Consider the following 26,819-nt stretch of genomic DNA (forward strand, 5'->3'; position numbering starts at 1 on the left):
AACAGCTGATATCTTAGCCAATAAGAACAAACAGGTGTGCCAAATCATACAGTTTATTGTAAATGCTGGAAAAAAGACTGAAAGACGTCCATAGTTTTAAGATGAGACACGCACTCAGTGGTTAACAATATGTACTTGTAAATTCATTTGGAGGCGAAAAAATAGAGAGGTTCAAGGCTTTATATGAAAATAAAAACATTCATGGAACAGCAAGACACACTAAAAATAAAATGTTATATTTACTTTATCTCGTTATGTCTACTAGCTCCAAACTTGGTTGTTTAAATGGGGAAAAAAGAAAATGTTTCACATTTAAACAGACAGGTTTTGTGGAACATTTCATTTTTTAGAGTGCAGCTTTGACCAAACCAAATACAAAAATACATGTCTTACTATGAAAAAACAGTCAACATAGAGGTTAATAAATTAATACAGAACATAAAACAAGTGCACAATTTCCATGAGAAGGATAGAAAGACCCAGACAGTGTGATGAAGTTGACTTTATGTTGTCGCCCTGTGGTCAAATCCTAAAATCTGAACTGATTTACATGGTGACTTCTCTCTGGTCTCAAGCTAACAAATAATACTGACCCCAGACCCCCCCCCCAAAAAAGGGGGGGGGGAGGAGCTGGGCTAACAAGGACAACCCCCTTTGTCCTGCAAAACACCTGAACCACAAAATTGCTTTTAAATGTATATGAATATAAAAGTCCGATATCGTCGCCTGTTTCTGTATTGCATGGGATACATGTGGATGAGGCGGGGTTTAGGCTGTTCAAACAGCGTTTTCAGTCTCTCAGGTAAGCGGGAGGGGGCGGAGCCAATGCAGAGGGCCGAAAGAGAAGCACCTGTCCTCACCCTTTCACCTGTTTGATCACCGCTGCTTGAGAAGTGCTCTGTACATGGCGAAGCCCAACACAGCAAAGACAGTGGCACCGACACTCGCCCTCAGCCAGAAGGTGGAGTTCTTCAGGTCTGCCTGGGCCATGTGCCTACCGACGCAAAACAGACAGAAATGGAAAGATTAGAGGTAAAAAAAAAAAAAAAAGCATGATTATCCCCACCCACCGTGTACCACTACAGTAAGAACAGTCACCAAATGACAAACTGATGTCATGTGCTCTTTGGTGGAAACTTCCAGAATCGAAACTGTGAATGAGGCGGCTGTGATTTTATCAGCATTACTGAGCGCTGAGAGGCCACAAACAGGAACACATGCTTTCTGTTGACATTTGGTTTGGGGAACAGCAAGAGACAAAAAGAGTCGGGAGAAGGAACAGCAACAAACTTCAACAAACGCAAACCAAAACCCAGCTGCTTTCCTGACCCTCTTACAATGCCACATATCACGAGACTGTTAGGGACTACAGAACGGGCTTTACAGCATCACAATTTGTTGACATATTCATGTAACAAAAAATAAACCCAAAATCCAAACTTAAACAAAAAACTCTGTTCAGTCTGTGTTGAATTCTGTTAAGAAAAACACATGCTAACATGACTTATTACACATTAAATGAAACCAAACATGATTAACTGTTACAACTAATAATGCTGATATTACGGTAATCCCCCCCCCATCATATCAGTAATATCAGAACTATGTGCAATGAGGTCATACTGTCATTTTTGTCCCCACAATAACATTACATTTAATTGAGAGAAACCAATTTTAAAATGCAAGATCTGCACAACCTCTACAGAAGACAAAAATACACTAAAATAGCAAGTGATTGACAATCACAAATTCTTAAATTCTGCAGCAGGAATTTCAGTGATTCCTTTGGGGTTGTCCTGGCCTGGTGGTCTGATCAGGTGCTGTTTGAAACACATGAGGAATTGACCAAAGTTTGTAAATTAAATCATTACTAAACGTGGTTTCTGCCTTTACCGGTCTTGAGAGTTTTGTGACGACAACTATATCCTGCAGCAACAAGATGTACTCCTCCTCAGACAAAACACTTTGCCATCAACAACAGACTAACATCACTTTGAGCAGATGGAATCAGTTAATCAGTGAAATCACCTGGTGGAGTGGGTGGTTGAAAAGAAAACCTGCAGCCCCTTGGCCCTTTCTGGAATCAGTCAGACCTCTGGATTAAACCATTACTTAAAAATCTAACCTTGACCCTAGTCTACCAAAATATTATAGGGCCGATAACAAACCTATCATTTTATTCTAAAATTCTTGAAAAAGTGGTTTCACAGCAGCTCGTGGACCACCTTACTGAGATTAACCTATTTGAGCCACTGCAGTCTGCATTTAGAACACATCATTGCACAGAGACAGCTCTTAATAAAATGGTAAATGATCTGTTTGCAATATTTAATTTAACCAGGTTAGTTCCATTGAGACTGAGATCTCTTTTGAAAGGGACACATGGACAAATATAAAGTTTCCAATTCACCTAACCTGCATGTCTTTAAATGTGGGAGGAAACTGGAGCACTGGAAGGAAACCCACACAAACAGGGAGAACATGAAAACTCCACACAGAAAGGCCACAGGCAACAGCGCTAATCACTAGATTCAAACACCACTATGGTTCCATTTGTTAGAGCTTAGTGCTGCATTTGATACAGTGGATCATTGTATTTTACTTGATGGGCTGGAGAATCATTTTAGGATTATATCGTTGCATGATTGTCATCCTACCTAACCAGTCGCTCTCACCGTGTCCTATAAAACTATACTACCTCTAACCTTGTTGACATGAAATATGGGGCTACATAGGTGTCTGTCTTTGGCCCCCTGCTTTTCTCCCTTTATATAGCATCCATTGGGCACATACTGCAGCATTATGTGATTACTTTCATTGCTACGCTGATCACACTCATTTGTACAAGCCGATAACTGATGGTAATACTCTAAAGACTTCATGTGTATCAAGTCTTTAGAGAATTGCCTTGCGTCAGTGAAAAGCTGGATGTCCAGCAATTTGTTACTTTTAAACTTGGACATTGATGGTCATTGGTCCAGTGAGACATCAACATCAGTTTGACCAACTAACGCTTAACCTAGGCCTGTGTGTCATACATCACACTGACAAAGTGAGGAACCTTGGGGTGATTTCTGATTACACAGCCCTTTGACCTACAGAGATATCACAACTGCTTTCTTCCACGTTCCAAACATAGCAAAGATTCATCCCATCTTGTCTATGGCTCATGCAAACATCCTTATCCATGCATTTGTCGCTTCTAAACTGGACTACTGCAGTGTTCTCTGGTTTACCACAGTCCAGCATTAGGGGTCTCCAATTTGTTCAAAATGCTGCTGCCAGAGTCTTGACAAAAAGCAGAACGTTCAACCACATTACACCGATTTTGGCGTCTCTTCACTGGCTTCCGGTCTCTGTGAAATCAGATTTTAAGGTTTTGTTACTAACCTATAAAATTACTCAGGGACTAGTACCAGAATGGCCTAAGCAGAGGGTCACCCCTCTGTCTAGTCTGCTTGAGGTTTTTTCCTCAACATCAGAGGGAGTTTTTCTTTACCACGGTCACCTGTGTGCTTGCTCTAGGGGTTGGTAACGTTAGACCTCACTCGTGAAGTGCCTGGAAGCAGCTTTGTTGTGATTTGGCACTGTATAAATAAACCAAATTGTTTCATCACCACAATCCTGAACATTGCTATTACACAACTATTTATAATACAGGGAAGTACATTAACCCAATGCATAAATTTACAACATGAAGCCTAACCTGGTCAACCAACCCACCTTTTAGAAAAGCCTCTGGCATTCAATGTGGTGTGTCCGCCTCTTCCACTGCAAGCTGGTTCTGTTAGTGTCATGCTAGTCATTGTACCAACAAATCCCAGAAAGCAAAAAGTATCAACTGGAGGTGTTAGAACTGAACATAGCACTAAGAATAAATCCAACCACATCTTACTTTCAAGTCCTTAGGGTTAATAAATTTTCAATATTAGCCAAATGCAGGGGAGGAAAAACACACAACTGCCCATTTCATCTCCATCAACAGCCATTCAACCCCTGCACTAAAGCTCAATGACTCTTGCCCATTCTTGCTCAAAACACCAAGCTCTCTTAGATGCATGGATGAGAAATATATTCCCAACTGCCAGCAGATGGCAATATTTTGTTAATGACTGTGGCACTGCCTCAGGTGAGTGGTTCTCAACCCTTCCCCCAGTTCCCTCAAATCACAACATAGATCCCATCTAGCCGCTGGTAAACATTTGGTGCTGTTCAAATTTCATTAATCAGCTGTGCAAGGAACAAGTAAAGCGCGGGGGGGGAGGAGACGACAACTGTGTTGCTGCAGGTCACCTGGCAAAAGACTGAGAATCACTGCGAGAGGCTAATCAGTACAAGGTGAAAAACAGCAGACGCATGCAGCAGGTAGCTTAGCAGAGGGTGAAGACATGCAAGAGGAAGAGGAAAAGAGGCAGCCAAAAACAAGGGTATGAACACCTGGGGTGGATTTGGTGGGGTGGCAAAAGAAAAGGAACACAAGAGAAACAAGATGAATTTGTGATTTGGTACAGTGAGTGATAAAAATCACAATCATTAATTCTAAACTTCAATCTGCAAATAGATAAAGTCTAAACCCACAAAAGACCAGATTAAAACCTGATTGTAAAAGCCACAATATAAGTTGTATTTGTACAGTATAGCATTAATGCAACAGGCTGCAATAAATTCTACCTCTGGCACAACTCATGTTTCAGTGATTGATTTTAAGATGATTCCAGTGTTTGCATTTTTATAATAACTGCCATTTGTGACATGACTGTGACTATACAACACTGGACAGGGTTATGCTGCACAAATGTTGCTTTACACCATTACCACACAAGCAATTACACTCAAAAATATAAATGCAACACTTTTGGTTTTGCTCCCATTTTGTATGAGATGAACTCAAAGATCTAAAACTTTTTCCACATACACAATATCACCATTTCCCTCAAATATTGTTCACAAACCAGTCTAAATCTGTGATAGTGAGCACTTCTTTGCTGAGATAATCCATCCCACCTCACAGGTGTGCCATATCAAGATGCTGATTAGACACCATGATTAGTGCACAGGTGTGCCTTAGACTGTCCACAATAAAAGGCCACTCTGAAAGGTGCAGTTTTGTTTTATTGGGGGAGGATACCAGTCAGTATCTGGTGTGACCACCATTTGCCTCATGCAGTGCAACACATCTCCTTCGCATAGAGTTGATCAGGTTGTCAATTGTGGCCTGTGGAATGTTGGTCCACTCCTCTTCAATGGTTGTGCGAAGTTGCTGGATATTGGCAGGAACTGGTACACGCTGTCGTATACGCCGGTCCAGAGCATCCCAAACATGCTCAATGGGTGACATGTCCGGTGAGTATGCCGGCCATGCAAGAACTGGGACATCTTCAGCTTCCAAGAATTGTGTACAGATCCTTGCAACATGGGGCCGTGCATTATCCTGCTGCAACATGAGGTGATGTTCTTGGATGTATGGCACAACAATGGGCCTCAGGATGTCGTCACGGTATCTCTGTGCATTCAAAATGCCATCAATAAAATGCACCTGTGTTCTTCGTCCATAACAGATGCCTGCCCATACCATAACCCCACCGCCACCATGGGCCACTCTACATTGACATCAGAAAACCGCTCACCCACATGACGCCACACACGCTGTCTGCCATCTGCCCTGAACAGTGTGAACCGGGATTCATCCGTGAAGAGAACACCTCTCCAACGTGCCAAACGCCAGCAAATGTGAGCATTTGCCCTCTCAAGTCGGTTACGTCGACGAACTGGAGTCAGGTCGAGACCCCGATGAGGACGACGAGCATGCAGATGAGCTTCCCTGAGACGGTTTCTAACAGTTTGTGCAGAAATTCTTTGGTTATGCAAACCGATTGTTTCAGCAGCTGTCCGAGTGGCTGGTCTCAGACGATCTTGGAGGTGAATGTGCTGGATGTGGCGGTCCTGGGCTGGTGTGGTTACACGTGGTCTGCGGTTGTGAGGCTGGTTGGATGTACTGCCAAATTCTCTGAAACGCCTTTGGAGATGGCTTATGGTAGAGAAATGAACATTCAATACACGAGCAACAGCTCTGGCTGACATTCCTGCTGTCAGCATGCCAATTGCACACTCCCTCAAATCTTGCGACATCTGTGGCATTGTGCTGTGATAAAACTGCACCTTTCAGAGTGGCCTTTTATTGTGGGTAGTCTAAGGCACACCTGTGCACTAATCATGGTGTCTAATCAGCATCTTGATATGGCACACCTGTGAGGTGGGATGGATTATCTCAGCAAAGGAGAAGTGCTCACTATCACAGATTTAGACTGGTTTGTGAACAATATTTGAGGGAAATGGTGATATTGTGTATGTGGAAAAAGTTTTAGATCTTTGAGTTCATCTCGTACAAAATGGGAGCAAAATCAAAAGTGCTGCATTTATATTTTTGTTGAGTGTATTTTCCCAATAAAATGCTGCTGGCTGGTTGGCTTGTCTTTTAAAATAACAGTTTGACAGCTGTGGTTGCAGCCTTTCAAAATAAAGTGTCTCCTGTGGGTGTAGACTGAATCATTGAGGGTGATCATTAACACAAAACATAACCAAAAACATCATGGGCAAGCAGCAAGTCATTCCTTCATAACTAATGACGGTCAAAGCCACAAAGAATGTGCTCATCCCCTATTGTTTTAGGTAATAAAAGTAATCATAGTGAAGCCTGCAAACATCAATGATGTTTTCAGTTTAAATGAAGCACCAACTAGGGGCTGTTTACAATTAGCCAGGATTTACACTTTGCATATCCATCTCATGTCACAAGGGAACGCCTCCAGAAAGAAGTCTCTGCTCACAGTCTTTTCTGAATGCTTTCATAGTTGGCATTTTCTATCCATATGCATGTGGACAGAAAGGAAATAAAGCTGGAACTAAAACACACAAGTCTATATGTGCCATTATGTATAATCATGCGTATTAGCTAATAGGGCACATGCAAATAATTTTAGTCATGCATATTCCACACAGTTCACTCTTGTGCTAGCAGAATCTGATCTCATTTGTTCTGAAAAGGCAAAAGTGAATGATTTTCTAGCTGGTTTTTGATTGCAATGTAAAGGAAATTAAAAATACAAAAGTGCATAGAGTAATGGATCTGCAATTTCAAAACAAATAAACTTCACTTGTTCTCCAAGCCCACAGATCGAGAGACACAGGGCTGACGGTGAGTATGGGCAGTACATCAGCGTTACGGTCACCCCTGCTGTGACTGTGTGCCACCATGTGGACTGCACACCACCACAATAAATCAGTTTTCCACCCATAATAGTTTAGAACCCCCACCAGGCAAGAAATATTTTTTAATGACGGCAATAAAAAAATAACACCTACAAAATAACGACCAAACACAACAGATCCATTAATTTGGAAATCCATCAACTTTGCGCAGCTGCCATGATCAGAGCTCAAGATGGACGCGATCTGTGTAGCCAACTGCTGTGGACGTTAAAACAAATACTGTTTTTATAGGTCTAACAGGCTATAGACTTTTTTTTTCATGAAAATGGTTAAATTGTGATTTTGTTGTGCAAACCAGCAGACGTAAGCCTTAATCATTGGTAAAACACAGCTACAGTTAAATATGCTAAACTGTTAAAAAAAAAATTATGAAATTCTTCCCATAGACCTTCAGGCTGAAGAAGCCTGTGGCCCGAAATGTCACTTGGTTAATTAAGTAGCTTTTTCGTAATGACTGGTGTGCTGGCAATTTTTTATTTTTAAATCATTTTACTAATTCTGCCCAGCACCCAGTATTTATTTGGTTTGGAAGTTTGTGCTTTTGGCCATTTTTTGAGATAAGTTGTACTCTACCATCCAAGATAAAGAAACCAATTTGATGATGTGCCACTGAGCAAGACAGTATCCCCCCGCCGTTAACAAATCCTCTCCAACATACAGCATGAAATGTATATAATTTTTTTGTTCATAATGAATTTTATATGGAAAAAAAAAAACAAAACCAAATAGAAATGTACGGTAATCCATCTACACATACTGAATGCATGAGACGCCACGATAAGAACAGCATACGTTTTGGATTAAATACACTTTGTTGCCATGAATTCTTTCCCTGCGGTGGATATGCAGTGTAACCGTGACCAATAGCAGCACTGAAGGAAAGTGAAAGAAGCCATCACAACCACCGGTGTTAGAGAGCTTGGGTGACACAAGAGCCTCTGTCTGTAACCCATCCTGAAGTTACAACCCGAGGAGGGTGGCAGAGAGAGGAGGGATGAGTCTAGATTGACACGCTAGAGCTTAAACTATACATGAACCTGCTGAAAACGACCCTGCGGAGTTGGGCCTTTATACTGCGCAGCAGCTCCAACTTGAGGAGGTTCTGACACAGGCAATAGGTGCACCTGTTGCAGGCACAAATGCAGCAGAGACGGGCGTGGCTGCGGAAAGACATAAAAAGGCTTGTATTCACCAACATACAAACACACACAAGCTACAAGTATAGAAATCAATGAAAACAGCCTCATTCATGTTTAACTATGAGGCGAGTCAAGAGGACCTGAGTGAAATGTACAGTCTCTGAGCTCTAACCAGCATTGCTGCTATTCTGCTTTGCCTCCTTAATTCTACTTCTACATAGAAACACACATGATGCACAAGACACATAGTAGCAAATATTCCCCACCACTGGAGTGCTTTTTTATAGATTACATTCTGTTAAAAGTGAAACACTCAGCAGTGTTTAATTAAATAGCATTTCAGATGTGCATTACAAATTGCATTTAGTAATTAACTTCTTCCATCGCTGTCATCTGCAGTAACTGTAAAGAGTCTACATCTGTGGGAATATGACAGAACATATTTCAAAGTATGTATTATTAACTTCAAGACAAAACATAGTAATAATTACAACTTAACTTTATTAGCAGTTTAACAGCTGAGGAATGCCAGTGTTGCCCTTTCAAAACAAAGCTCTTTACTGTGTGCAACTGTCATTGATTTACCACTAAAATACTTTTATTGTGAAGCACACAGAGAAATGCAAGATGTCAGTCAGCACTTGGAGGGAGACCTGTTGGATGTCCTGCCAGGCTTATGGAAAGGGAAACACAGGCAATGACTCTCAGGAGCTGTGTAATGATTTAACAGTCAAACCCTCTTTCCCAAAACATATAGGTGTGTCCAGTGGAGTGTAACCTGGCCTAGAGGGTGTGTTTCACAGAGAAAGAAGTTCATTGAGAGATAAATTCAGCATACAGTACATTCTACATCCACATAAAACAGTACTTATTAAGGTGAAAGCAGTAGTGCATTGTGCACATGTGTCAATCCATAGATACCTGGATGAGCAATACGACAGTCGGGCAGTTTCAGCGTTGGCAGAGAGCACAAAAGTTGTGTTTGTTAGACATTTTTCACTATATATGTAGGCATATATGCTACACAGACAACAGTAAAAGACATATGTGGGTATCTGAAAGAAAGAAATGCCATGAGAAACTATAAAAAGCCAGAATTATATGAGTTAGCTAACGAGGATAAGCTTGGCATTCCGCTATGGGAAGCCAAGGTCGAAGAGAACAAATCCCAACAATGCCAATCAGTTTTATGTGATGTGAACATTATTTTGTCATTGCAGATTTACACTTAAAAACCATCGAAAAGATCATCCAGATGTGACCACTGCTGACTTTTTGCTGACTGCCACCATGAGAAGACTGGTGTTGCATCCCTACTGGTTCCTCAAATTAACTGTGCTCATCTCACAACAGTAACATGTCATCTGATTCATCATGCACTCACAAACGCATTTGTGGTCACCATCAAATCACATAACACATCTCCTGTAGCAAACATGATTGCTTGGGGAGCACTGAATTACAGCCACCCACACCAAAAACCAAACTTAATTCTCTATTTTCCTGTCAAGCTGGATTCAAATTCAGTAAAGTAAAAGCATTCACACAGCACAGCGCTGATCTGCAGGGTGACCCACTGAACTGCTCATATCAGCAGCATATCACCAGGAAGTGGTCATGTGATAGCCAGAATATTTTTTTTGTAATTTCTTTTATTTGACTTACTTTCTGGACAGTTCTATGACCACTTCAAGGTTCTAAGCCAGGAAAAGCTTGTGAATGCACTCAGATAGGCAGTAATGTTTATTAATTAACAACTGCCCAAGACTTAAATTTCTTTCTCAACTGATGGTGAAAAAAAAAAGTCTGCTCCTCAGAAAATAAATCTCTCATTTCAGTAATATTTGACCGCATGCACACAATATAATTATGCTATCAATCACATTCTCTAACCAGTCTCTAAACAGGTCGCCATATCTGTGAGAGACATGCTTCACCATGATGGATGTGTTGGCTACCCCCCAAGCTGCAGAATTTTAAAACTTTTTTTTGCAAACAAGCTTTTTGGAGTCTGTGGATAATGCCTAATAATAATAATAATAATAATAATGAATAAAAATAGCATGCTTACACCTGCAGGGAGTAGAAGCAGCGTGCCAGACACACACACACACACACACACACAGCATCACTGTCACATGTCAATGCAACTCATAGGAAATAAGGTACTTATTAAAACATTGTCATTGTTGAGTATTATTGCCAATAAAACAGACCACAAGAACTCATTGTGAGAATGGTGACTAATACGGCCAACATGGATGGGTGCAAATGCTGCATTTAAGGGCGCTGTAATTATTTTGAAATTATGCAGATGGTTGCCTGAAAAACACAAAGGTGCCTCAACTGATGATCAATCGTTCCAACATTCATATGCAGTTTTCATGATCCGTCACTCATTATGGAAGACTGCAAAAAAAAAAAAACATTACATGCAATTTCCCTCCATGAATTGCAGGTCATTTGAGCGTCGACTCCATGTTGTAAAGTTGGTCACATTTGCATACTTTTCTGCCAAACATTCCTATTTGATCCAAGATCGAAATGTAATCGGCATGCGCATTGCTAAATAAATAAATAAATAAATAAATAAATAGGATGGGAAAGGAACGAGTGAAACCGGAAAAATGGCCAATGACAGCCGTTGCATCTCCGTCGTTAAGTGAAGCTTAAATTTTTGGGAGATGCATGTCATGCTACTGAGAGGGGCTTGGAGAGGGTACACAGCAACATAGAGGGCTCTGATTTAATGCAGTCGTCTTTGGTTTGCCACACCCAGGGACATGTGTGAAACTTATCATATTACAGTGCAGGCAGCAAGCAGCATTTTGTTAATAATCGCCAGCTCTGAATAAAGGCCTGACACTTTAGGCGCCGGGCCTGAGCACAGTTTTGAAAAAAAATAAACATCCGGGTGTTTAATCAAGGAAATATGGTATGTGTTGTATCCATGAAAATGTGGATCCCTTTGATTTGGCATGAGTAATACAACAAATGACCTTCCTGACAAAAATACATGTAAAAAGAGATTGGAGCACAGGTGGGCTTTAAATCCCAGACCTTCTTGCTGGGAGGCAAGAGTGCTAACTGCTACATGGTGCCCAGCGTTGCAACAAAATAAAAGGTTTAAATAACTAATTTCAGAACTCAAAATAAGGCAATTCTTGTCCAAATTTAACCCAAAATTCTACAACACAAGAAATTAAGCCTTGGCTAGTAGTAAGACATGATGAGAATCTAAAAGGTCCTTTGACATGTTATTTTGTCAATACTGGCAAGTATAAATATAGAAGACCAACATAAATGCATACTGCTAGATATGTATACTTAATGAACAGCGATAACCACTGAAAGTAAAAGAAGCTAGGGTGATGAATATGGGACATTATACAAGCATAAGAACGGGTTACACGAGACCACAAAGACGCAGAATACTCACGGGTACATGGCCATAGAGGTAAGTCGAGTGTAGATGTCTCTGCTGGGCGTGTCAATCGTGTTGCACGTGAAAGGCTGTGGCGGGTGCAGCTTGTGCTTACGACAGAACTCATGCGGTGATGGGCTGTAGTCCTGCCGTACTTCGTGCAGGTCTGATTTGGCAGCAATTATCACACATGGAGTCTTGCTGTCTATTAAGTATTGCTGCAAAAACAAAAGAGGTCAGTTATTATGAAAAATCAAGACAATATATGTGTTAGTGTTCAAATGGCCACAATTGGTTATAAAAGTGATCATGTCAGAAATGTATTCATATAATTATTAAATTATTGACTTTTATATTTATTTAATTTGAGATCACATTATAGAGATTTGTTTTATTTATTTCAGTGGCTAAACAGTTTAGAAATGTTTACATAAAGCCAGATTTTTTTTAATGACTTGATCTCATAAAAAAAGCAAACGCCAAAGGGCTTTAGATGAAGAAACATATGAAACCAAAATTCAATTCCATTTGGCATTTAGGGTATTCAAATTTTAGAGTCAGAATCAATGTTAGAGCAGCAATTTATATGTTCTGTAATCTTTGCAGTGATTTTTGTTATACAAGTCTATAGCAGCACAAATGACAAAACATTCATGATTTGTTCAGTTTGCCAAGTTAGCTGCTACTCAAGCTACAGTGTGACTCATAACAATAAAACTGTCTCAGAAACCAATAAAAATCAACTTACTGGGTTGCATTCTTAACAAAAATATTAAGGTTTAAAAGTCTCAATTCTTTGCTGCAATACTGTAAAGTGTTCTCACTTTATCTAGAATCATTCCACTAATAAACATACAATGAGAAGCAAACACCTTGTACACTTTGGCACAGTATTCAAAGGAGTGCGGACTGTTGACATCATACACCAGGCAGACCACATCGCAAGCCAAGTCACCCTCTGACAGGAATTCAAGATCTGGCATCACTTCATGGAGCTTGAGGTGAGGTCAAACAGAAATAAGAGGCAAAAGACACACAAACACACACAAAGATGAGTTTATGAAGCATATACAACAGAGTCAGATATGCATAAGAACAGGTATACTGATGAACAAGAGTCCTTACGAGTAGATACTTCTCCTGACCATATACATAGGTCGTGCTGATGGCATAGAAGGACTTGTGGTCTTCTCTAATCCTCCTCTGTCGCTGTGATGGAAAACAGGGGGTCAATAATACAAAATAATTCAAGCTTTGACCCTTTGACGAGAGCTCGGGCCATCTTTGCAATTTATGAAAACTAAGTGAAGTACAATTTGACAAACTACTCACAACTAGATGTTTGAAGTATTTGGTGTAATTCACAGTGGATCAAGTTTACTTTGCTGTGTTTTGCTTGTTTTATTTTTTTGCCTGCATCATTACAAATAAATGGCAACTTACAATGCAAAGCGATCCGAGTCATTTTTTAAACAAAGTTTGGTTATAGCAGCATGAGATGTCAAGTCCCCCCACCACACACACACACACACACACACACACACACACACACACACACACACACAAAATCCAAGTTAAACTGAATATGAAGCTTGCAAGACAAATGGACTCTTCTTTAATGTTATACACCAACACAAATAACTTGTAAAAGTTATTATCCTGACTGCATTGCAGTCGTAAGCAATTATTTTTTGACTAAGTCAATATTTTATGAACACATCACTTGAGACTTTACATAAATATCATAAAAATATAGCTCTATGGGTGCAGCTGGGTGAAATACATGAAGTGATTGCAGCAAGAAAGAGAACAAAGCTAAAAATATCAGTCTGAGCTGAAAAACTGTGTGGTTTTTCTCTTCAAAGACCTGCAGATTCCTGCCCAGAAAAGCTTGGAGGAAGCTGGTCTTCCCGCTGCCCCGAGTGCCGAGCACATTGCAACGGAAGACGCTCCGCTGGGTCTGTTTCTTCTGCAGGTCAATACGCTTGTTACGTGTCACTGAGGCACAAGAAAAGAGGCTTTTGTTTAAGTAACAACATGCTAAAACCTTCATTTAAAAAAAAAAATGATAATGTAGTCAGTCATACATTTACTCTATAAAAATAAAACCACCAGAAAACAAAATATCTGTCAATCAGAAAAAGGTAAAACAATAGAGACGCAAAAATCGCACAAAAGGAAAGGTGAATTTTCACCTCTCACCTGTGATTGCAGCAGCCTGAGAGTCTTGTTCACAGATTATAGAGTAGCCCAGGTAACCCAAATACTCCAAACTGCGCTGTACATCCAGGTATGTTGTTAACCTGCCAAAGGACATATATGATTAGCCACCTGAGGGCGTGAGCACCTGAAGTCAACCAAGTGCTCTACCATTTCAGTGTTTGTGTACTCTTGCCTGTTCAAACAAAAATAAGTGTGTGAGCATGCGCATTTTTGCAATTTTGATGACTCACGTCCACTGGGAAAGGTATCCCTGGTATGTGATCCATCCTTTATCGTTAGTACACACTGTGTTGTTGACGTCCGGACCCCATGGCATGTATGGAAACACTTTGAACAAGTCCTTCACCTCATCTGGTGAGAGTGCACAATCTCTGTCCTAGAAAATATCACATCAGGTCCAATCAGGTCCGTAAGCAGTTGAATAGTAACAATTTCATAATTCTTCCCCTGTACATCACCACAACAGAGTTCAAATGAAACAAATAACGTGTTTGGAGTGTAACTTGCAGCTTCAAGGGTTTTAACAAAAATATCAGAGTCACTATTTAGGACTAGGAGCCTTTTATACACAGCACTGCCATCTTCAGAGCCCACAATTTGTTGGACAACTTCATTATAAGAATTATCTTTAATAAAATCACCACTTTTACAGCCAGGTTTTTTTTTTAAGACAAGTCAGGGGATGGATACATGAACATTTCCAAGTCACTCAATATGTCTTGGACTTCATTTAGATCAATCATTCCAAAAATGTAAACATTATGGCGGCTGTATCGTAAATCTGTCTTAACAGACAGTTTACAAAAACTAAGTGACTGTGCAAGGAAGAGACTAGTGAGGGAAGCCACTAAGATGTTAATGACAACTCAGTTGCAGGCTTTTATCTGTTGTATAAATCAGTTATAAAGCTTCATGGTGAAGTGAAAGAAGGATTTCCTCAAAAGAAATGATGACATTTCAGCTACTTTGCAAGAAAGCATACTGGGAACTGTAGCCTAGATTTTTGTTGGGTTTTTTATTTAGTCCTACTTTTGTTGTGAGCCCTGTATTTTTAACACAGCCATTCTAAATTAGGTGTTTTTTATTGTTCACAAGAGCAAACAGGACTTGGCAACTCAGACACAATGCAATTAGTCAAAGGAGGTACAATCTTAAATCACTGCATGACATTTAAGTGGTACTGCACAGAGGAGCACTCACTGTACTGTAGCTTCCTGAACACTCACTTTGTCATGCTTGTCAAAGACACTCTGTACGAAGAGGTAAGCGTTGTGATTAAGTTCTGTGGTGCAATCTGCAGGGATCTTTATCCTGGATCACAAGAACAGACGAAGACATGGATAATGATACAGAAAGCTCAGGAGCATTCATCCAAAGATTAATAATTTATAAATTCACAACAAACAGCAGCAAGAAGGAAAAACAGTGCCTGAAACAATTATGTTCATAAGACCAGAAGAAGTGTTCAAAACTGTTAACCACTCTGGCTAACTGGTGGCAGCTTCAATTAGCCACACGGGAAGTTGATTAGCCACATATTGATTCAAAAGAAAAAAATGCAAATATACAAGTGTAAATTCCAAACAGCTCATAAATGTTAATATAACCAGCTTAAAAAATACAGCACTGCAACTTAGACATCTAATCTGATTTCAGGCCACACTACACTGTTCTGTAGTCTGCAGGCTGCTCAGTGCCTCATTTGCTGTCTGAACTCTGTCACTCCTTAACACAGGCTCTGTGGTAGCTGAATATTTAGTGCACATATGTTGATTCAAGTAAAGTTGTGGTTGGGGCAGGTTAAAGCGGCCACATGTCTGTGTGGACTATTAAAACCCCATTATGACAGAATGTGGGTAAACAGTGCTTGAATAAATTATTGCAAACAGGCACTTCACAGGTTTTATTTTTCAAGTATGTGAACCTATCAAGTTTAAACACTGAAGCAGGACCCCAAAGTACTGATTTTTAATTTTTTAAGAAACTATTTTAATAAAGTTGATGAGAGTTCTGAAAAATTTATTGGAACATGTTTACACAATTTCACATGCTGCACAGCAGCCGAAAGTGCTCAGCGCCCGCTTTCCAACCCTCTGTGCTCCACTGTGCATGAACTCACCCACATAACTGTGTTTGTGCACTTGTAACTTAATTTTTGTTTTTCCTCCAAAGATGGCATTTCAGCATACTGATAAGTAATTATGCTGTGTTATTGTGTTATAGTAATTTAAACCTGTGCTGTGATTTGATGCTGTATAAATAAACCAAACATTTAAACTTCAGCAATAGCTTAGAAATTCCACTCGAATGTTTGCATTCACCACAGTGATGAACGAGGATAAAGATGTGATGAACATATAGCATTTAGCAGGGTAGTGTTGCAAATGCACATTCCGAGAAAACAACCTTTAACCCTGCAGCACTCACATGGGAAACAGGTAGTCCTGCGTAAGCTCCAGGTCATCATCATAACCAAACCTTCTCAGCACAGTCCAGGTGGTCTCATGTCGACCTCGCTGGATGAAAAGGGTGTGCAGAAACAAGAAACCTACAACAAAGAGTCAGCATAAAGTCAGCATTAATTTGCTAAAATATTCACTGTAATAATGAAAATTAAAAAACAAAGAATCATAGGGACTGCTGACGCTGTGGAGATATGGATAAAGAGAATGTGGAAGAACATAAAGCACAAGAGTACAGAAGAGTGTCTTGACCTTTGAGTGTAAGCCCGTCGTTCTTGACTCCATCAGTCATGTTCTTCCTGACCACATTCTTCACATCCTCCAAGGCCTGAGGTGCCAGTGGTGTATTGAAACATGTTTTCTGTATAAATTGAATTGAAGCAAAAACATGTACATAAGACTCAAAGTTTTGATGGATATGTGCCATGGGAAAGCTGTGACATTTTATTCCCCCACTTTGTTTCAGGTTTAAACTTGTCCTCAAAACCTGTCTTGTCACGTTCCTTTTCAATAGTGATGTACTGTTTCATGAAAAGTAACACCACACAGATCCTCATCAAATCACACCTGAGTGATTAGATGATAACAGAAATTACAAGACAAGACATTACCTGGAAGAAGTTGAGTTCGTTGTCATTAAGGATGCCATCGTTGTCTAGGTCAGACACTTTAAAGATTCTACTTAAAGCCTTGATGCAAGAAGGCTTCAGCTGGAACACAGAAGAAATGAGAACTGAGCTGAATACAAACACTAAGAAAATTGCACTTGCCCATCACAAAAGGCTCTGGACATAAATGGTGTTGACAGTGGTTTGATGCAAAGTCCATCTATAGGCCTCACCTCCTTTGCTTCCGGGCAGTACAGAGGTCCTGTAGGGTGGAGAACAGCCTTCTGGGCGTAGTAGAACAGCTCAGAAATGTTCTTCAGGTTTTTGGCAGAGCACTGAGGAAATGGAGCTTTGAGTGAATATTATGGACTAGAACAGAGTCCAAGCATGAAGCCTGTTCTTGCACAAAAACTCTAAAATTACCTTCATAGACCTGACTGGCTGGCAGGGTCCAAGCAGTTTACTTCATATGATCTTCTCATCCTCATTTAAGAGTGCCAAAGAAGGGTCAATACTCAAACTGAGTCACGCATAAATGAAACTGATGAAAACATGATGATGGTTCTTGAACCACAATTTCACAATTTGCCATGACTCAAACTATCAGTGGACACGTGGCTATCCACAAAAACTGTGTCCATTGTGTTTGTGGCCTCTCATCTCCCTCTTGTAGGTGTGTAACTAATCCCACTGAGGAGTTAGTGAGTAACTAAACTTTGTATGGGTCAAAGGCAACCTATATCTCTTAACATGCCTGAGCAGGCTGCAGGGCTCAGTAATACTAATAACTCAGTCCGTCATCACAGAATACAGACCAGAGCTTCCGTCTGTCCCTCAGACAACCTCACTGGTCTCTACTGTTTGCGTTGGATATTCTGAGTCCCCCCCCCCCACCCATTATTCATAAAATGAACTTTTTATCTTTATCTCAACATTTGACAGTAAACTCTAAAAGGCTCTACTTCACTGGATCAAAACTAAACTTAACACTGGCATGAAGAAGAGTATATAGATGTGGTGTGTGGGCATTTCCACTTATTTCTTACTTCTACACAGGTCTCAATGTCCTGGTACTGATTCATGATGGGCAGGATGGTTTCCATGCTGCTGTGTTCAACCAAGTCTGACTTGTTCCCCACAAGGATTAATGGCACCCTAAAAACAATTATATTGTAATAACACCACCAAATATTAGTCTTAGTCACCTTGATGAAACCTGTAAATGTCAAAATCATCCTAATTGTGAAAATTAAGTGAAAGGCTTTAAACCAATTATCCAAGGCATAAACAAGGCTGTTTGTTTATAATGTTGTTTGTAAAAGCCTAAATGAACTGTACCACCCACTTGAGTAAGCTTCTTACATTATGAGAAATGACTTAAACTCACCTGCTATCTTTGTCCATTCTGTCATTTATTAGAGGAATCCAATGACTTGTCACCTGGAAAAAAAGAACCACAATGGCAAACACTGTAGCCAAGAAAACACTAATGAAAATTTAAACAGATTTTCATCCAAAAAGAAAATAAAATGGATGGAGCTTCCCAACAACTGTTCACATTATTCACTTTAGGCAAAAGTAAAATGTTAGTGAAAATATTATTGAGAAATCAGACCCACCTTCTCAATGGACTTCTTGTTGTTGACTGAGTAAACTATGCAGATAACATTTGCCTGTCAAGAGAAGCATATTAACTTGAATACAGATGAACAATGAAACATGGCAAAGTTGTATGTTGGGACCAGGCAAGGTTTGAATCAAGTCCAACCAACCTTGGATATTTCTTGATACAGCTGCTCTTCTGATTGTTCTGCCTCTAAAAGTGTTAAATGACCAGCAAAGAGTTAAATTTCAATTATTCTCAGTATACAGTACTCAGAGGCATTTCTCAGTACTATGATTGCTTTGTTTGGATCCACATCCACTGTGCATATGATAAAGTAACAAATACTGGCATACTGTTCAGAGTATGTTAACATCTGGTGTGAACATAGTTGACATGCGATGAGCCTGAGGGGGAGTACTTGCATATGTAAGCATAGGGTAAGTGTACCCCTTAAGCCCATGCACCCTTTAAGCCCACTTTCAACTTTGATGTCAATTTACAAAAAAGGAAAATATATAATTTTGTCATCCATTACTTCATCCAATCAAATGGTTTGTTACTTCTACGACAATTTTTATTGCACACAAATCACATTTTCCATTGATGAGATAGCCCTACCTCAAAGTATACAGTTTCGGGACCCCTGACTAGAAGACAATCAAAAACTGTGCTGTTTTGGAACCTGTCAGATTTCATTCATCTTCAGCAGATTTCCGCAACATCCTTAGCAAGTATATTAATATTATGTCTAGAGCCCGACCGATACATCGGCCGGCCGATATTATCAGCCGATATAAGCCCTTTTCAAAGTACTCACTATCGGCCGAAATTTTGCCGATAATTTCTCATAAACAGAACAGATACTGAAATAATGTTTGTTTTTTGTTTTTTTCTGAAATAATGTTTGTGTCGGCAATGTAAAATGTCCTTGCACCGTTTATCCAGTAGATGGAGCTCTGACTCCATTCAACCCAGAGCTGCTTACACCCCTGCTTAAATATGTTCATTACCGGCCCCCGTAGTTCACCGTCACACTGCACTGATCGGCTGATAAAAGCATACAAGTAAGGATTTTAAGGATGTTGTTTATAATAACTTTGCGATTACATTCACCCCACATTTCTCCCGTTTCAGTTCAACTCAGTTTGATTAACTCAGTTTATGTAGTAATGTGTCAAATCATGTGCTTCATTGCGTCGGTCACGCTTTTTATTAAGCCCACGTTGTGTAGACCTTATTTCTAGCATGAAAAACTTTTGTTTACTGCTAAGAGGTTGAAACATTCAGATTCACTGGTCGTCCAGAAGGGTTCTGGGAATTACTGCCGTTCACCATTAACACTCTGGGGCCGATGCCATCGTATACAACGGCTGGGACCAAGCTTTACTAAATTGTAAATAACTTTTTAATGACATGAGATAGAAACTTACTCTTTTTTTCTGAAAACTTAACTCCGCAGACTTTCGATCCACCATCGGCCATCTTGGTACTCCTCATAGAAGATGTATGATGACGTGCGCAATGTGATTGTCCAATCAGAACTGGTTCTCTGTCACATGGTTTTCCAAAATCCAATCGTAGGGCAGATTTACCTCACGTGATATGGCAAAGATCATTTTCAGGAGTGATATCTTACTAGTTGGCCCATTTGAATAGCTCCTTAACTGCTCCAATTGCATTTTTTGAACTTGAAAATTCTTCTGTTATCAAGTTAATCAATATGAGGACAAAACTTCAGCTTTTAGCTCATACCCTTTTTGTTAAGGGTCCAAAAAAGAACATTTTATTCATTAAAAAATAAGTAAATAAATAAAAATAATAATAATATTGATTATTATAATATTGATAATAATAATCGATTTATCAATTATCTGCATTTTTTTTTCATCCAAATATCGTTATCGGCATCAAAACAATCTATATCGGTCAGGCTCTATTTATGTCAAATAAGAAGTTAATGTGCTAATTTTGATTTATAGATAAATAGAATTTTGACAAATTATACAATTTCCCTTCATTTCATAATAATTTCATAAATTAACTTTTTTTTTTTTAACAGGTGGGCTTAAATGGTACATCCCATCAAAATACATGCAAACTACAGCTAGCACATGCTAATATTCAATGACAAAAACTTTAGATTTCTGAATGTGTGCACAGTAGTAACTTCTGTAATGTTTGATGCAAATTACATTTAGGCTCCATGCATAGTTTTGTGAGCATATCTCACGTTTTGAAAGGAAAGCATGGTCTTTTTTTAAGCGTTCCTCATGGTGGAACCATTTAAGCCCACCTCATGTTATTTCAACAGAGAATTTCCTCTGCTACAAGTTAAGTGCATTTTTCTGTTCTAAAGTGTTTAAAAGTAACAGTTCACAGCATGACTTTAATTACTGATCGACTTTACTAGACGCAGGTTAGGTGGATTGGAAACTTTAAATTGTCCCACCCTTAACTGGACTAAGCAGTTGAAGATGAGTGTGTATGTGTGTGTGTGTAGATAGACAGAGAGATGGACAGACAGCCAGAGAGATATAAAGATAGTTAAAATCTAAATTTTAATATGTAAATATAAATGTATTTTTTTAAAGACATGTTCACTGTTATCTTTATTTATTTTTAACTGAATTGCCTGAAATTAAACTAAATTAATGATTCATTGTTCTGTGTTGTGTACTGCAGTTTGTCATGAATGTCATTTGTTCAGATGATGATCTTGTTCAAAACGAATTAAAAAAAAATTATAAAATAGGGATTAATTGTATTTTTATGCATTAATTATTGCATTAAACAAGTTTATTTTTTATCAATAAATGATGTTATGGGCTATTATTGGAACACACATGGGCTTCCATTCCAGACTTTGGTAAAGCTTGTCCTTTAACAAATGATGTCACTTATAAATTATGTCAATATATAGGGAAAATGGCAAAACTTAGATTTTGGTGGGCATAATGGGTACACTTACCCTAATACTTTAGTTGACTTTCAATAATATATAAATCCCCTTTGAAGAAGAAAAACTGAGAAATAAATTAATGAAAACTAGAAGTCACGTTTTTGGCAAATTACCAGAGTAGTCCACAATGTGTGTGGGTACCCTCTCTGGGGTCACATCTGCTGGTATGGTGATCTCTTCAGCTCGCAGCGGAACCTGGGAAAAGAAAATAGTAAGCATCAAACCCACTGACGATCAATGACAGTAACTGAGGTGAGAAAGAGGACTACATGCTTTCTGTTGTCACAATTACAATATTTGCAGCATTTGTTATTTCTGCTCAGATGCTACATAGTGATTCTAGCATTTGTGGACAGTTAAACAAAATCCAATGTAAGTACACAATCGATGAACCACAGCAATTACTAAATACAGAGACACAACAGGAGGTTTATTTCCATCAAATGTATTGTTCTGTTCATCCATACCTCTTCAGGAAACTCCTCACTGACCAGCGACATGATCAGAGATGTCTTCCCCACTTTAGCTGTTTGGGTAGCAAGAAAACATTTTTTAAAAACAATGTCATTACATGGCTCTTTTACACAGAATAAAACAATACCATCTGACTTCTCCACCTTCATTGACTACTGAACGCGTTAACTGACAGGCCTATTAAAGCAGCTGGAAGTTGGGAACCATCACCATTCCCAGTCAACCACTGAGATCACTCAAATCATTAATATTGTTATAGTAACAATTTTTCAGCCATTTGCAATATTACTACACATTCTGTGCAAGAATACTTGAACACTCGTGCAATATTACGGAACATATCTTCTGCCTGTAGATAGTGTAATCTATTCTACTGTATATATTGTTGTTCCGTTCAGAACCTGACTTCCATATTTGGCCATCATTTTTCTTTTACCTTATTTTTGCATACTTGCACTGTTGTTCTGTGACTGTCCCTATGCTGCTGTGACATTGTAAATTTCCAAGCCGTGGGACTATTAAAAGATTATCTTAAGTGTTGGAATACAAGCCAAGATCCAGTTATCAAATTAACACACGTGAAATGCAAGTTAAATGAAACCTATCCTGCAAACGGTAACTCAAATAAAGTAGATCTTATTTTATCAAGTTAACAAAAAATAAAATCTATCCCAAATATAATTTCTTGTTTTTCTGTTTCATAGTATTTTAAATAGCATATCTGAGTTAAAAATGTACTTTGTGATTTTCTTGTCTTTACACCAACAGGGATGTTATCAGGATATAGTTCCCCCCATGATCCTCCACCACAGTAGGCGGGTGCACACGCCTAAAACGAGACATTCCTACAAGTACAGACAAGCTGAATTTACAGCGTCACAAACTGAAGAGGCCAGTCTTTCAGCAGTTTGTTGAAAAATAAAAACTATTATTTGCATACTAATATTTTTTTTAATATGCACTGATCTTGTAATGTCTCAAAAGAATGAGAAATTTACTTGGAACCCAAAATGGTTCTAATGACTGTAGACAGTAAAAAGCTGAATATTATAATGAGGAATCAACAGCCATGTCCTGCAAAATCATTTATTTACCTTTTATAATTAAATATGGTTTCAATATGATAGATATCCTCAAAGTCCAACATATATGCATGTGTATGCCGAAACAACCCTGCTACAACTAAAAATTGTGCCTTAAACAGCTCATTTTAAACAACACCTTAAGTTTTCCATGGTTTGAGACAACCTACAGAACCTGTCTGTGCTCCATGAGACATGCCTACAAAGCTCACCTGTGCCCTGTAGGCGCACCTCATGAGGCACGCCAACACAGCTCGCCTGCACCCAGAGAGGCACACCTACAGGGTATCAGGTCAACTCATATCACCTGCCAATCCGTAGCACAGCCTTGGTCAAGTCGTAGTACTTTTTTAAATTAGCAAGTGGACTCGGTGTGTTACAGCCCCTAGGTTTTAGTTGTTTGATTTATATTGATTTGTATTGCTAATTTATTTTAAAGTCAGGTAGCGTAATAGCAGGCTAATGCTTGTTTAGCGTGGCGTTATCCTGTAAAATAAAGAGTGTATTGGGTATGCTTGCTGACTGAAACAAGCAGCAAATTGCACAAATCACAAAGATTTGTGCAAATAAGGACTAACCATGATGGAGGTTTGAGGTGTACAGCAGTTTATTCACTTTTATTTACATTTACCAGAGCTGCCAGCTAACTCTTAGCACCACGTGCTATAACTTGACCAAGATGCTATGAGTCGACCAAACAGGTACCTAGGAGACAGCATGATACGAATTGACTATAAACGGCCTACAGAGCCCGTCTGCGTTTTGCAAGAAATGCTGACAGTTGTCTGTGCTCTGCCAGACGTCTAGAGTCCATCAGTGTGACACAACTGAGACACGCCCACACAACAAATTGTGAGGACCAACAGCTCCTTGCCATTTAAAACAGAAGTCATAGAAACAGGTCATTTATACATCCTTTACATCATCATGCGTGGCATGGTGGCTTAGTGGTTAGCACTGGTGCCTCACAGCAAGAAGATCATGGGATCACCTTCCGCCCTTTCTATGTGGAGTTTGCATGTTCTCCATGTCTGTGTGGGTTTCCTCCCACAATCAAAAACATGCTAATTTAGGGTCTGCTCCTTTCTCTGCCCCTGACCAAGGCAGCGTCTCCACATCTAGAGTCGGTCCCCAGGTGCCGGACTGTGGCTGCCCACTGCTCTTAGCGGTTGGATTGTGTCTAACTGTAATTAGGATGGGTTAAAAGCAGAGGACAAATTTCGTTGTATTTATGTAAATATGTACAATGACAACAAAGGCTCTATTCTATTCATTATCTGGCAGTGACTTTGCCTCTTTAGTGGAATATGTTTTTAGGCACTCCTTTAATTTGGACTTTGTTCATTATGTAATGTTAAGTCCATTAGAAAAACTTGTACAATCTAATCCTACAATATGCAATTTAACACTTTCCTTTAAATTAACACATGTATACGGAAGCGCGGGGGGGGGGGGGGGGGTATCGGGTGAGTACTGGCTGTCAACCGCAGAATGAAGACAAGCTCATAGAATTTATTATAACAACACCATACCTAAAACTTATACTGTTTAACGTAACATTTATCCATTTCCTTGCCTTTCACAACACAGTACCACTTTGTACATGAAAGCTGACAGTACGTGTACAGTGAGGTAAATAGCTATTTGATCCACTGTCGATTTTGCAAATTTTCCCATTTACAAAAAATGGAGAGGTCTGTAATTTTTATCGTAGGTACACTTCAACTTTCAGACACAGAATTACAAAAAAAAAAAAAAAATCTGAAAATCACATCTGTCCACTGCAATTACAGAGGGCAGATCTTTCCTGTAGTTTTTGACCAAGTTTGCACACACTGCAGCTGGGATTTTGGTCCACTCCTCCATACAAATCTTCTCCAGCTCCCTCCAAAGATTTTCTACCGGGTTCACATGTGAAAACTGGCCAGGCCACTCCAGGGCCTTTAAATGCTTCTTAAGGAGCCGCTCCTTAGTTGTCCTGGCTGTGTGTTTTGGGTCATTGTCATGCTGGAAGACCTAGCCACAACCAGTTTTCAATGCTCTTACTGAGGGAACCTCACAATACACTACTCCATCCATCCTCCCTTCAATGTGGTGCAGTTGTCCCGTTAGCAGATAAGCACCCCCAAAAATGATGTTTCCACCCACATACTTCATGGCTGGGACGGTGTTCTTAGGGTTGTTCTCATCCTCCAAACACTGAGTGGAACTGATACCAAAAAGCTATATTTTGGTCTCATCTGACCACATGACCTTCTCCCATGCCTCCTCTGGATCATCCAGATGGTCATTGGTGAACTTCAAAAGGGCCTGGACATGTGCTGATTTGAGCAGGAGGACCTTGTGTGCCCTGCAGGATTTTAAACCATGCCAGCGTAGTGTTACTAAAATAATCTTTATGACTGTGGTCCCAGCGCTCTTCAGGTCATTAACCATGTCCTCCCATGTAGTTCTGGGCTTTCTCATAATCATCCTTACCCCACAAGGTAAGATTGTCCATGGAGCCCCAGACCACGATTGACATTGTGTTTCTTCCATTTTTTAATAATTACGCCGCCAAAATTTGATTCCTTCTCACCAAACTTTGTGCCTATTGTCCTGTAGCCCATCCCAGCCTTGTGCAGATCAACAATTTTGTCCCTGGTGTCCTTAGACAGCTCTTTGGTCTTGGCTATGGTGGACAGGTTGGAGTGTGATTGATTGATTGTGTGAACAGGTAAAGAGTTCGAACAGCTGCAATTAATACAGGTAAAGAGTGCAGAATAAGAGGGCTTCGTAAAGAAAAACTAACAGGTCTGTGTGAGCCAGAATTCTTGCTGGTTTGTAGGTGATCGAATACTATTTCATGCTTAGTTATTTGAAAATCATACAATGTGATTTTCAGTGTTATCAAATATTTATTTGCCTCACTGTAGCTGTTAGCATTAGCTTACCGCCTAGCAAGTTAGCTAACAATTCACCCAGGTAGTTTAAAAGCAGTTCCAACTTACGTTCCCCTACGAGTAAAATCCTGACGTCCTTCCTCATGTTTGCGTTCTCTCTTGTCTGCACAAACGGCGGCCTTTATTCTTTCATTTAGTCGCAGTCTTCGTCCTCCTCCAGCACTAATGTCGGGCCCGCGCGCACGTAGGACAAGCCGGACGCACACTTTTCTCTGCCTCTTACCCGAGATCTGCTGGTTCCTTCTAAACTACGAATTCGTTTATCATCAGTAATAATACTTAAAAACAAGTTCGTGAGACATTTTCCTATAATACAATGTCAGTTACACGCTTTTTCGAATTTTCTCTACATGACCTCCAGTAACCGGCAACTACAGCAAGTCAAGCGACTCAAAATTCAGTGACACGTTTTTTTAAACGCGTTATAATACTGCCCCCTTGTGTGAAAGTATATAACTGCGTGCTAATTCATTTATTTTCATGCAAAATCTAACCTTGAACGTTTTAAACAATACGTCTTGCAACAATAACAAACTTTTTTCCACGTTATTGTTTTAGACAGGACAGAGACCCACAACAACAAAAAACGCCATCCATTTAAATAATTTATTCTAAACGGAAACAGATTTTG

At 39.6% G+C, this 26,819-nt stretch overlaps 1 protein-coding gene across 2 annotated transcripts; it reads right to left on the minus strand.

The window, feature by feature from the left end:
- Window positions 1-162: 162 nt before the first annotated feature.
- On the minus strand, window positions 163-26,596 carry rhot1a (ras homolog family member T1a). Of its 2 annotated transcripts, XM_034189983.1 has the most exons (20): window positions 26,237-26,596; window positions 22,158-22,216; window positions 21,804-21,885; window positions 18,898-18,941; window positions 18,745-18,798; window positions 18,513-18,565; window positions 18,172-18,280; window positions 17,359-17,460; window positions 17,129-17,227; window positions 16,770-16,878; window positions 16,483-16,603; window positions 15,282-15,366; window positions 14,286-14,431; window positions 14,035-14,135; window positions 13,700-13,830; window positions 12,958-13,041; window positions 12,705-12,827; window positions 11,848-12,050; window positions 8,307-8,429; window positions 163-994 (listed from the first exon to the last, which is right to left on the minus strand). In XM_034189983.1, the coding sequence occupies exons 1-20, from the start codon at window positions 26,271-26,273 to the stop codon at window positions 877-879; spliced, it is 1,983 nt and encodes a 660-aa protein (XP_034045874.1). In that variant the 5' UTR covers window positions 26,274-26,596; the 3' UTR covers window positions 163-876. The 2 variants fall into 2 exon arrangements, with proteins under 2 accessions (XP_034045874.1, XP_034045876.1); XM_034189985.1 differs by lacking the exon at window positions 8,307-8,429 and having other exon boundaries at window positions 26,237-26,594.
- Between the last annotated feature and the right edge of the window lie 223 nt (window positions 26,597-26,819).

This window comes from Thalassophryne amazonica, chromosome 16 (genome assembly GCF_902500255.1).
Source record: "Thalassophryne amazonica chromosome 16, fThaAma1.1, whole genome shotgun sequence".
Taxonomy (NCBI): domain Eukaryota; kingdom Metazoa; phylum Chordata; class Actinopteri; order Batrachoidiformes; family Batrachoididae; genus Thalassophryne; species Thalassophryne amazonica.